General features: G+C 32.3%; 1 protein-coding gene across 2 annotated transcripts in view; it reads right to left on the bottom strand.

Moving 5' to 3' along the window:
* The window catches only part of LOC131668420 (signal peptidase complex catalytic subunit SEC11C), a 232,152-nt gene extending 221,260 nt beyond the window's left edge, over nt 1-10,892 (bottom strand). For both annotated transcript variants that reach the window (XM_058942567.1, XM_058942557.1), the window contains exon 1: nt 10,686-10,892. Coding sequence is in view for 1 of the 2 variants with exons in the window: in XM_058942557.1 (XP_058798540.1) it covers nt 10,686-10,733 (48 nt within the window). In the remaining variant the exon portion in view is untranslated. The remainder of the gene's footprint in view (nt 1-10,685) is intronic.
* Between the last annotated feature and the right edge of the window lie 3,516 nt (nt 10,893-14,408).

Here is a 14,408-nt window from a genome sequence, read left to right as displayed (position 1 = left end):
GGAAAGTCAGCGCGGCGAATTCGCATCTACATCTCGACACATTTTAGAAACGGATTCTCGTACCCCTATTCCCTACTCGCGCGTGAAATCGTAGCGAGCCTATAACGAATCCAACATATACCTTGAAAAGATTTACTTGTGGCACTTTACCTTTACAAAATTTGCTGGATCCACTTAGATAAAATGGCATAATCAACAGATCAACGGCTCAACCATATCGATAGCGAAAACACTATTCTGTGAACACAGGCAAAATGGATGAGAGTCGGCTTGTTTTCTCCTAAAATCTTTTTTTTCCCTTGTCATCGCGTAGAGTTTTTGTCATTGGTCTGAATAATTCTTCGGATGTTGGATACGCCCACTAATTTTTCAGAAGCACACAATATTGTATTTCTCATTTACCGTCTATACGGTCTATGAATACATTTCAACTCTCGTTTAAATATTGCCTTCACCTCCGAGAACATCATTGATGAGGACGGAAATCAGTTCCTAGAAACCATCCTTTTATTCGCTTATCCATTAATCTATTATGTAACGTCAGTAACGCACATAGAAATTTGTTCAAATTTATTTGAATTCGTAAAATTTCGATCAGTATATACATTTTTGCCATTTATCTAACAATAAGTGTAACTCTTCCGATGGTTTAATATAATTCATCGCATTTCGATTTATATGATAACTTTATTTTAATTAGTTTCGCACTAATACAATTTGAATTCATTTTATTTTTATTTGTTACTGCATTTCCATCTTGTTTACATTTCTATAAGTTTTTCGTCGGTCAATAGATTTTATACAACCTTAATCAATAATACCGGTCATTTTGTAGTTTGATTTCATTTTATTTTCGATTTTTCATCGCCATGATACAATATATAAATCATGAGAGTTATTAACATGTATTTTGTCACGCGTGATCAATTTACAGGGCAAATTTCAATTTTGTTTTAATTCGCTATTGTTATTTCTACCTTTGTTTGTCTCATGTTTAGTCTACCTCGCTCGCTGACACCTAGTTTATCTGACTAGCTCAAAATGGCCGCCGCTGCTCTCCTGTGAAACTTATAACAAGGTAACATTCCCAACCGTCCGTCTTCAATTGTGTTGCAATTTAGATATGTTTTACTTTATAAAAAAAAAGAGACACGTATTTTTTATATCGGCGGAAAAAGCTGTCTAGGGTGTAAAAGCCACCCTCAAAAATCACCCTTAAAAACAGTTAAACAACAGTAACTTTGGTTGTAATGAACCTTTTTTGATGAAACAAAATAGAAAAAATTTTTTACTTAAAAAACAACAAAATTGCATAGTTTTGAACTCGGGGGGGTGCAACCGCTACTATGTTCAATGGAAAAACTACACTTTTGAGTGGATTCTTTGTGTACAGAATCACAAAATTATCATAAAAAAAATTGAAAAATAAATTTTCATCTACGAAATGATAAAATAAAATTGACGTGTTTTGACGTTTTTTCATTTTTATGTATTTCGAGGTTGAACTACTAAACTCTATTAATACTGTATGAATAGTTGCCGATCACCAATTTTGCTGATTTTTCATATGCTATCCCGTTTAAAAGTGGGCTAGAAAATAAATGTAAGGGCTGAAGACCCTCAAAAACTACCCCTAAAACACTATTATAGCAATATTTTCGGTTTATATCAATGTTTTTCGGCAACAAATATTTGAAAAATTCGTTATAAAAAGTGAATATAACTATATAGGTTTTGTCTCTGGGGTTTGCAACCCTACGATGTAAAGGGAAAGAACAACCTTTTTGATTGGATTTTTCGTGTAAAAAATCACGAAATGACCATAAAAATTAAAAAATAAATTTTCATCTAGAAAATAATAAAATAATATTGACTAGCTTCGGAGTTTATTCGTTATTTAATATTTCTAGGGTGAACCACCCCTAAACCCTACTATTACTATATGAATTATTGTCAATCACCAATTTCGCTGATTTTTCATTTGCTATGATGCTTAAAAATTGATGAGAGAATTATACTGTTGTTTTGCTAGAAAAGAAATTTGGGGTCTGGAAACCACTCCCAAAACTCTGCCACAATTGCTTTTTATGTGGATCAAACTTCAAAACATGTTTTGTTAACTTAACACACACACACATACACACACACACACACACACACACATCGTATTATGTCAACATATTTCAGTCGAATAGTAATACAATATTGTTAACATCGTATAATTTTTTTGAATATCAATATTGTGTGATAATGGCAATCGAAATTCACAATATCATGCAAAGTTTATTAAAAACATTCCAAGTAACTGAAATAGTGGAAAATATACCAAAATTGAACAATGCAGAGAAACAACCACAAGATTATATCGAAGATGTATTGAAAAAAAGTATTGAAAATAATTATTCAGGCGTTGAAATCGAAACAAGTGACAATTTATGTATTCTAGATGATGATTTTGATATCAATCCAGAATTGATTGACGATTATTTTGAGAAAATACATGCTGAATATTATGCTGAGGTGCCTAATTGTATTATAACTAATACAACAGTCGATGATGGATACAAAAGAAAAGTTGTTCAATACCAGGAAAGTAGAATGAAAAGAAGTTGACTTTAAGTTCCGTTCAAGGTAAGTATAAATTAGTCACGTCAGAACGTCAGTTGGGAATATGGAAACAGCAAATTTCCGCAGGCGGAACTAGAAGAGATAATTTGTTTGTTTCAGAATGTACTCTACAAAAAATTAAAGATGCTTTAAACCATAAGTTAACAGTTCATGATTTAGATCTTAAAAGATGGTCTTTAAAAAAGAAGCATGAAGTGAATGTGCCTTGGTTTAAAGCATCGCCAAAGTGGATATTGTTATTTCAAAGAAAACATAAAATTTTATCACGTAAAATAACGAAACATGTCACAAAGGTATCTATTGATAATAAGCCTCATCTACAGCTGAACTGTCAAAATTTTGTTAATGAAGTGAAATCTGAACTATCTAAAAAAAGAGCAAGTAATGTATATAATTCTTATCAAAGTGGGTTTAATTTAGAAATGCATAGTGACAGAGCATTAAATGAGAAAGGGATAAAGACAGTTGAAACGGTTGTACAATCAATATCATCTACTACACATAATTATACAATACAACCGACAATATCTGCAAAAGGTATGTTGCTCTCACCTCTTTTTATGGTTTTAAAAGAACCAAAGGGGGAATTCGGACCTACTTTTGTAAAAAATTATTCCAAGCACCTAATATATATTTGTAAGCAAGTGTATCAGGAAAACTGTCGAGTCAATTACTTCAAATATGGTTTGAAGATGTCTTTTTTTCCTAATTGTAGAAAAACTGCAGTATTGTTACTAGACTCATGAAGTGGGCAATGTGAACGCACTGTACGAAAAGTTATACCTCAAGATAAAAATTTTCGATTAATGACAATCCCTACGAGTACCACAGACAAAATTCAACTATTGAATGTATTTGGTTTTAGAATTTGGAAAAAATTCGTGCGGAAAATATCTGATGCTGTCATTTTATTCGGATCGAACATAAATGTACATGAAAGAAATAATATTATAAAATTACAATCTATTACACATAATCAATTATATTCACCTACATTCCAGAATATTCAAATATGCTCGGTACAAGAGTGGATATTTGGATGAAAAACCTCCTAAATTCGATAATACTGCAGAATATTGCTTTGCAATTGAAGAAGATCCTATCTGCAAGATTTGTGAAAATATAGCATTTATGAAATGTGCATGGTGCAAGACACTACTATGCCTACGGCATTTGTTTATAGAGTATCATTATTGCTTACAATATCATGAGTGACAAGAAGATGGATCTTGAAAAATTTGATTGCATTTCAAGAAGAATATGTTGGGTGAATACCAGAACGCTTTAGATTTATTCGTATTATTTTTCACAAGATAGATCATTTTTTAAATTTTTTATGATCCGTTTTTTAATTTGGACGGTAAAAATATATACTCTAAATAAAGTTTCACCCCTATACAACGTTAGGTTGGCAACCCCCAGTGACAAAACCTGTATGGTTACGTTTCTCTTTTATATAGATTTCTTCAAATTTTTGTTGTCGAAAAATAGTTATAAATACCGAAGATTATGCTGTAACAGGGTTTTGGGAGTGGTTTCCAGACCCCAAATTTCTTTTCTAGCAAAACAACAGTATAATTCTCTCATCAATTTTTAAGCATCATAGCAAATGAAAAATCAGCGAAATTGGTGATTGACAATAATAATTTATATAGTAATAGTAGAGTTTAGGGGTGATTCACCCTAGAAATATTAAATAACGAATAAACTCCGAAGCTAGTCAATATTATTTTATTATTTTCTAGATGAAAATTTATTTTTTAATTTTTATGGTCATTTCGTGATTTTTTACACGAAAAATCCAATCAAAAAGGTTGTTCTTTCCCTTTACATCGTAGGGTTGCAAACCCCAGAGACAAAACCTATATAGTTATATTCACTTTTTATAACGAATTTTTCAAATATTTGTTGCCGAAAAACATTGATATAAACCGAAAATATTGCTGTAATAGTGTTTTAGGGGTAGTTTTTGAGGGTCTTCAGCCCTTACATTTATTTTCCTACAGACTAACAGTGTTATCGTCTAGCCCACTTTTAAACGGGATAGCATATGGAAAATCTGCAAAATTGATGATCGGCAACTATTCATACAGTATTAATAGAGTTTAGTAGTTCAACCTCGAAATACATAAAAATGAAAAAACTTCAAAACACGTCAATTTTATTTTATCATTTCGTAGATGAAAATTTATTTTTCAATTTTTTTTATGATAATTTTGTGATTCTGTACACAAAGAATCCACTCAAAAGTGTAGTTTTTCCATTGAACATCGTAGCGGTTGCACCCCCCCGAGTTCAAACTATGCAATTTTGTTGTTTTTTAAGTAAAAAATTTTTTCTATTTTGTTTCATCAAAAAAGGTTCATTACAACCAAAGTTACTGTTGTTTAACTGTTTTTAAGGGTGATTTTTGAGGGTGGCTTTTACACCCTAGACAGCTTTTTCCGCCGATATAAAAAATACGTGTCTCTTTTTTTTTATAAAGTAAAACATATCTAAATTGCAACACAATTGAAGACGGACGGTTGGGAATGTTACCTTGTTATAAGTTTATTGTTTAAAACAACAGTTTATCAGCGCACAACGCGCGCTTGTAACAAGTGCCATTTACTATATTTTGAATATTTAATGTAATTTATAAATGAGTATCTATACCATTGTCTATACAATTGATATATTTTGAATTATTCAAATATTTCACTGCGGTATCAATATACTCTTTGTTTGCATGAGGTTAACTTCCCATTTGTTTCGATTGTTTTGATACACTTGATTTCTCTTTAACTTGAACTCAAACTCGACTCGAATCGAATCGAATTTTGATTAACCAATGAGGAGCCGTTTTAGCGTGATCACATTCAATTCGAAATTCGAGTTTAACTCGCTTGCTCGCTTTTATACAGGGTGTCCCATTTTAATTTACCACCCCCTAAAACAGGTTAATAATTTGCTCTGAGAAAAAAATGTTTCAAATAAAATTTGTTCGGTTCGAAGGGGGGCATCTTTTGGCTATTTCAGCTGCGACCTTGAACATGACCTTCAAGGTCATTTGAAAGTCAAGACCAAATTTTCATATGAAATGTGCATATTTTATGGCGGATTCGGATTCTACTAAAAAAGAAAAACACTTTTTTTATGAATCATTTTTTGAAAAAATCCCAAATTTGTTGTTGTAAACGGCTTTAAAAAAGTAGAAAAAATCACTAGATATCTCTACCTTAAACTGAGGTTAGAATTTTTCCCACAGTTAAGAATGATTTTGATGAATGTTACTAGATTCAATGAGGGACATACTGTAGTGACCTTCACCACGAACTTGCTTAAGAGCCATCAATGTCATTTGAAGGTCATCAAGATTTTTTGAAGGTCAAATGTTTATTTACAGGTAACCATTTCATTTTATCCGAGGAATTAGAATATTAGAATTAGAATATTTTTCTCGTAAATGCTTTATTTCTCGCTAAAAGACATTTTTTTGCTTCGTTATCGTTCTATTGGTAAGGCTTGTAAATTCTTACAGCTCCTCAAAGCTTCTCATCATTAGGTTTTCATTGACTTTCTGAATTTCAGATTAAATAAAAATTAAATTATTAATTTAAGATTAAATATTCCCTAAAAATTCTACCTACAACAGATAATGGCTGACTACACGCCAGTAGAGATAGTCAACATGATCAAGATTCTGGGAGAATGTCACGACAATTACAAGGCTGCAGCAAGGCTGTACGCTCAAAGGTATCCGGACGCTCGTCATCCTACTAGGAGGAATATTAAACTTCTAACGATAAGAGCTCAAGGAGGTAACTTAAGAAGGAAGAGGCGACGGATGGGTCCAAGAGAGCATATTGCGCTTGGGGTTCGTGCTGTAATTGCCGAGGATCCTCATATTTCGACGCGACAAATTCAGCGAATGCATGGAGTACCCAGATCAACAGTTTCCCGTGTATTGCGTCATTTTAGATTTCATCCATATCACTTGCACCTTACACATGCCATTGAGCCTGGTGATCCTGTCAGGCGACTTAGATTCTGTCAATGGGCGGAAACACGAATGCGCATAGATCCATTTTTCTTTGATCGGACTCTCTTTACAGACGAGGCAAAGTTCGACAATATGGGAGGAGTTAATCTTCATAACGCGCATTATTATGCAGAAGAAAATCAACATTGGCAACGAGATCACCGTACACAAAGACGGTGGTCAATTAATGTTTGGGCGGGCATAGTTGGGGAATACGTTGTGGGTCCAATTTTTTATGACCGTAATTTAAACGGCGAGCTTTATTTAGATATTCTCGAGAACCAAATTCCACCTCTTCTAGAAAACATTCCGCTAGAAATAAGGCGAGACATGTGGTTCCAGCAAGATGGTGCTCCCGCTCATCGTCGACTACTTATCAGGAGATTTCTGAACGCGACATACCCAAATAGTTGGATTGGAATTGGTAGTCCAATCTGTGAATTCCCTGCGCGATCGCCAGATTTGACCCCATTGGACTTCTTTCTGTGGGGGGCCGTGAAGCAGAGAGTTTACGCGGAAGCCCCGACGACGGCACAAAATATGATGGAGAGAATTGTTGCAGCATTCCAGGCGTTAACCCCACAAACATTAATAGATGTCCAAAGAAGTTTTCGGCAGAGAATACAAATGTGCATTCAACAAAATGGGCGATTGATAGAGCACTTGAGACATTGAAATTTCCGTGACTATAGCTGAACGAAGGGGTCTTGCCTTAAGTGGTTGGACGTGAAGGTCTTGCCTTAAGTGATCCAAAGGATACCTCTGTCTTTGTTTGAAGCTAGTAACATTCATCTAAAACATCTTATTTCTAGAACAAATTCTCTTTTCAGTTAAAGGGAGAGCTACCTACCTATTGATGATCAAAAAATGATTCAGACAAAAAGTGTTTCTCTTTTTTAGTAGAATCCGAATCCGCCATAAAATATGCACATTTCATATGAAAATTTGGTCTTGACTTTCAAATGACCTTGAAGGTCATGTTCAAGGTCGCAGCTGAAATAGCCAAAAGATGCCCCCCTTCGAACCCAACAAATTTTATTTGAAACATTTTTTTCTCAGAGCAAATTATTAACCTGTTTTAGGGGGTGGTAAATTAAAATGGGACACCCTGTATATGGACTAAACAAAAATATAACTACAAATTTTAATTAAAAAATTTAATATGTAAATAATAACTAATGCTTATTAATATTTAATGTTTAAAATTTATACTTTAATATTTAAAAATTTAATATTTATTTTATTTTTCTTATATGGATAACACACCAATATATATATTAAGAAAAGATTTTTTCGACACTCCATGCGGAAAGTACGTTTTTCCCGCACGCTCGGCAAAAAACGTGCGTTGAAAATCGCACTTTCCACACGTCGTATAAAAAAATACGGTACGGCACATCTTCGAGAAAGAGTTTCTCGTCTCGTGTACCTTTCCTCCCTCGCTTCGCTCGGGTGTAAACGCCACAAGAGATAAGACTCTACATTCCCGCACTTGTATCGTAATGTACTATTCAAACTATTTTAGATATCTTGAATAACTAGAAGAAATATTTATTGTTTTTACATGAAATTATAATTGATAATATTATCAATTTTCTAGATAATATATAAGATAGAACTTTAATAAATAAGAGTAAATATGGTCATCAATCCTTTTCCAAAAGAAAACAAACTTATATTAAATATTGCATTTTTATTCTAATCACATTAGTCAACAAAAAAGAAATATTATATCTAACCAATAGAGCTATATTACGGTTTTATAAAATATTCTATAACAATAATTTTGCTATAGTTAAAAACTTTTTAATTGATAATAATAATCCTCTAAAATACAGATTTATAAAATAAAATTTCTTGCCACAAATACAAAACCTGAAATGCTGGAATTGTTCCATCCTTAATAGGACATCGTAAGGGTGCACATGTAATTCTTTTCATTCATTGTAAAGTATTGTATGCTTGTCAGAGATTTCTTGAAAAATATAATATTCGTAGTATTCCTATGATAAACCATCAAATAGTAAATATTATAAGATTAAGAAACAATTACAATTACAAATGGAATGAAACGGAAGTATTATATAAGCTCCATTGTAATAGTTGTAATAAAATCTATGTTGGCCAAAGTGTTGTTTCAAAACCGGTTTCGACAATTACAGAAAGTCAGTGGAAATATTGAATTTTATTAATAATTACAAAAAAATTGATTCCTGTTGCTAAACATATTTTTGAAAATCCAAGCTATAGCTTTTATTGGAAAAAATATAATAATTTTAAAAATCAAACCAGATCATCAACACAGACAAATGCTAGAATTGTTATAAAAACTAATAAATATATTATTGACAACAAATGAGAAGATGCAACATTTTCGATCTCAGAATATAATAGTTTACATCATTTCATAAATTGATGTGACTTAAAAATTTTAATTGATTCTTATTTACAAAAGTAGTTTGTAAAATCCTGTTATATCTCTATCCTCCACCAGTGATTGTACTCCAACTATTTGAGTTTATGTATTGTCATAGTGTTACTAAGATATGTTCTACTGATCTAGAGATGGGGTATTTATACTTTTGTTCAATTAATTTCAATCAATGAATTGTTTAGTTTTTGAAAAATTGATAATATAGTTTTGATAAAAATTTTTAGTTGACATGACAATTTTTATTAATATTTAAATTTCAAGAACTATATCCATGTGGAATGTTGCAAAGGTTCACTAGGTACTTGTCTAAACTCAACATCCCATAATTTTTTGAAATGGTACAAGAGGAGAAAGTTATACATACATCATGACTGGACCTACAATTTAATGAGGAATTCAAATCACTGGAATCACGATAATAAACAATTGAAAATTTCATATCTGAAAATCCTTATATGCCTGGGGCTAGACCCCACAACTTTTTTTTGCACAGAAGCATTAATTTTTACCCGATGAACCACCATGAATTAATTTAATTATAAAATATAAGTTAACTGTTAGATACTACACTTGTGACACCAACTTTAGCTACTTTTTGACCCAGCCACATATACATCTATTTTAAATAAACTAATTTGTTTTGAACAATGAAAAGAATTTGTGCTTGGTTTTAAATCATTACTTTATTACTTATGATTTCCAAAAATTTGTCAATTTAGTATATTCAAAAAGTATAATTTACAATAACTTCAAAAAAATACTTGCTAATTGTTTGAGACCTTGCAGCAAACAATCTTACAGTGACAGCTAAGGATTAAGAAATGTGTCATTCAATTGATATTTGATACATATCGTAAAAAATTATAATTCATATTTTTAAATAAACAAATTTCCTGAAGAGGCTTAGAATCTGTTGTCAAAACATTAAAAAACATGTAGACCAGTATATGAATTCAATTTTAATTATAGGTCAACCCTCAAAAATCAATAAAGCAGTTTTAGGTAATTATAATTTGATAAATAGAATTTTACAAAACATTAGATTTATATTCAATATTCAAATATATAAGAAAACTGCTAATTTTGTTATAAGACTTAAAATAATCCACCAAGATCTGATCAATTGCAACAGTTGTTGATTATAATTTTGAACACACTTAAAAAGATAAAGTTCAAATAAACTTCACATAAGGTCAAATAGTAACATTTAAACAACTAAACTGAATAAACATAATATAAATTAAAAATATAATATAGATAATTGATAATTTTGTATTATACATATTCAGGAAAATTATAATTTCAATATTTATTTACAAATTCTCAAGCAAATCATGTGGTAAGTAGTAATTAATTTTAAAAATAAAATGAACTAGTTTTTAATTAATTTTAATATGGGAATATATAAAAACACAGAATTAGTACATTTAAAAACAATGCAATAAATTGTGAATAGTTGATCTAATTAAATGTTTTCATACAATTTCGTTTATAAAATTAAAAACTATCAAAATATTGTAAGGATTGCGTTAAACTATTTGAAAATAATACAAATCTATTTCTCACTTTTACTACACGTATTCTGGACGCAAAATTACTTACTTGTCGTTTATTCATACGTTTCACATCATCAAAGATATTATGCAACATTTTAACAAACTAAAAAGCAGTATATTTATCAAAGGTCAAATATATTGTATAAAAACGTATAATAAACCGATTAACAATTATAATATTTAATTATAACACAATAGACAACGTCTACTACCAGATGTTAAATTATAATCATGTATGTCATGTATGTATCACATGACGATTACCCCGGCTAAAGGAACTCAGCAGGAAGTTAACGAAAATCGACCGAAAAAAATTACAGAAAAAATGCGCGTGGTTAACAAAGATAGCAAAAGTTATTTATAACTCCACGCAATTTTATTTTCATTGATAAAAAAATTATCAAATTTGATCACTCACATATCATCGGATACTGTATCTGCGTGGGGTTTTAATAAAGTTTTTAAAGAAATAAACCCATTCAATCATTAGCAAAAATCTCGCGCAGTTTTTCTATCCAATCAAAATATTATTATAACTATCCGTTAAAAAATAAATATTATTTCTCACTACAGTCATATACATGTGGCGGTCACGCGAAGCTTTCGTCAGCAGGCCCGAGATGGCAGCACTCCTCAGTCGACTGTAGGGTATGCGATGGAGTCCACCAGGAGTTGAGGTCGTGCCTCCTACTTGCTTGGGTAATTGTCGCTTTGTGTGAGTATCGGGGAGGGTGGTTTAATCACTTGGTGGTTAACCTGGTTTTCCTTCCTTCGAGGAAGTTTTGGCTACAAGGTTGATTATAAATCCACGACCTATTGATTGCAATATTTACGTTTATCTCTGCCACCGGCTTGCCGGATAGACACTTTTACATTCAAGATGGCCGAGGGTGTCGGCTTGTATACATCATACGAATCAGTTGTTCACATGGAGGAGGAGGAGGATGAAAATCAGGCTCTTAAGTTAAAGAGAAGCCTTGAATTGAATGATTCCGAATTATCGGAAGTAGATGACATTAATAATATTAATAAAAGAAAGTCGGCTAAGAGGTCGAATGTAGTTGATGTCCGCAATACATTGAGCAATGTGAACCCTAATTTACCGACAGACGGTAGCTCTACTTCCAAACCTATAGGATATTCATAAAGGTCCATACTACGTATGGGTAAAACAGGAAAATTCTAGTGATGCCAAAACTTTCAGTATTTTTAAAATTGGAATGACTGTTCACGGTCATTTTAATTCGATCACTCAAGTCAAAAGAGACGGTAGGTCGAAAAGTATTATCATCTTCAAAGACAGGGATGAGGCTAATTGTGCTCTATCTGACAAATGTTTTGTAGATAAAGGTCTAACTACCTTCATTCTGGAATTCAAGAAAATGCGCAAAGGCGTGATCAAAGGCATCTCTGTAGATATTGACTTAGATGACTTAAAAGTGGGCATTCAAAGCGATGTTATCACCAGTAAGATCACAAGGTTGAATAGAAAAGTGAAGTTAACACCAGAAAGCGAAACAACGTGGGTTCCCTATTGAAAAAATCCAGCTGGAAATCCAGCTGGATTGATATGGATTCCATATGGATTTGACCTGGATTTCCAGGATGGATATCCAGCTGGAATCCAGATGGATTTCTCGACAAATCCAGGTGGATTTCTCGGCAAATCCAGATGGATTTCTCGACAAATCCAGGTGGATTTCTCGGCAAATCCAGGTGGATTCCTCGGCAAATCCAGGTGGATTTCTCGGCAAATCCAGGTGGATTTCTCGGCAAATCCAGATGGATTTCTCGACAAATCCAGGTGGATTTCTCGGCAAATCCAGGTGGATTCCTCGGCAAATCCAGGTGGATTTCTCGGCAAATCCAGGTGGATTCCTCGGCAAAACCAGGTGGATTTCTCGGCAAATCCAGGTGGATTCCTCGGCAAATCCAGGTGGATTTCTCGGCAAATCCAGGTGGATTTCTCGGCAAATCCAGGTGGATTCCTCGGCAAATCCAGGTGGATTTCTCGGCAAATCCAGGTGGATTTCTCGACAAATCCAGGTGGATTTCTCGGGAAATCCAGATGGATTTCTCGGCAAATCCAGGTGGATTCTAAGCAAATCCAGGTGGAGTTTTTCGTAATTACAGATGGACTTGCGAACAAACCTTTTTAGTTAAATTCCGGGTCGATTTCCTAAAAAAAAAGGTGAATTATTTTACTATCCCTGATGCTTTTATTAGAATGTGAGTTTTTCTATTTTATTTTAATTTATTTCTTTATTTAATCCACAATACAAATCAGTATATTACATTCGTTGAGACAATACATTACCCAAGTAAGCATTATCAGTAGAAAAACATTCTACTCGCTGGAGTGGTATGTGAACTAACATTACAAACTAATTTCTAAATACTTACATACTAATAATTATAAAAATAAAAAATTAAAATACTGAGCGTTTTTTTTTTTACATCTATAGTTATTTATCTTTAGTAAATTTGTGTAATTAATTAATAAATTGTGATCTTTATGCAGTTATAGGTTTTTTTTTTTAAGTTTTGTGTTTTTATTTCATATGTATATATAATCACGTGCTAACATTTAGTTTTCATTTACTTCCTGTTTGCGCTATAATTCTATAAGACAATAAAATTTCTCAATCTCTATCACTAACTGACCAATCAGACTCAATAGAGGCTTTACCCTGAAACCATTCTCTTTCTTAACAAGACAACGATAATATTTACTATTTATTTTGATTGAATATAATTGAGACAAACGTTAATACAAATCAACAATTTTAAAAGAGAGAGATAGCTGCCAATGAATTAGCAGCATTTTTTTTACATCATTTCGGCATTAAAGCTGATTAACTTATTTGTAGGTTATGCGTGAAGGTGCGCGAGTGTTCCCCACCGCCTTCATCGTCTAGGTTATTATTTCCAATACATATTAGGAAGTGATGAAATATAAATGGCATTATTAGTATTCATATAAACACACAATTTCTGAATATTTTTAGTTTCTGTTATATTAAGATGTAAATATGTTCCAGTAACTTTCTTGAAACAATGTAATTCATCACCTATTAAATTATCATTATCGACTTGAAGCATCCTGTATATTGTATACTCTTTTTCATCTTGAAAATTGATGATAAAATGCTCGATTTCTATGTAATTTCCATTTTTCAAAACTGCATGTGAATTGTCTGATCTAAATAACTTTTTTTTAGAAGACATAAATAAGCACCTATCTTTCACCATTTTTCTAAAAGCTCTTACTTGCTCTTTGGGAAGTTGGAACAGCTCAATAATTTTGTCGTCAACTGCTGTTCTTCCAAAATATCTGTATGCAAATTTAACAGTATTTTCAACAAATCCATTATCTAAGTATTTGACATACTGTATACATGGGGAATCGTCTTTAGCTTCCACGTGTTTTTGCAATATCCTAATGCTTTCTTTAAAATACAGATGACGGCACACTTGACTCAAAACACCTTTAGCAGCATAAATTGTCTGTTTAATTTTTCCATTACCTGATTCGAATACGTAACCGCTATGTACATATAATGGACCCCAGTCAGCAACACTCTGTGCTAAGTGTAACAGTTGGTGAACGTTATATGTCATCGCATTGCGTCCATAAAGAAGTTCCGTTTGGAAAACAAATTGTTTTAAAAGGGAATCTGCTCTTTTTAACTCTGTTACGGTTATTTCGGTTTGTAACAATATATAATATGCCTCTACAAAAATAAACCAATGGTTCATATATCGTTCA

Source organism: Phymastichus coffea, unplaced genomic scaffold (assembly GCF_024137745.1).
Source record: "Phymastichus coffea isolate CEN01 unplaced genomic scaffold, Cenicafe_Pcof_1.1 PCOF00006, whole genome shotgun sequence".
NCBI lineage: Eukaryota > Metazoa > Arthropoda > Insecta > Hymenoptera > Eulophidae > Phymastichus > Phymastichus coffea.
The sequence above is the reverse complement of the archived record's forward strand: the minus strand, read 5'-3'. Positions and strand labels throughout refer to the sequence as shown.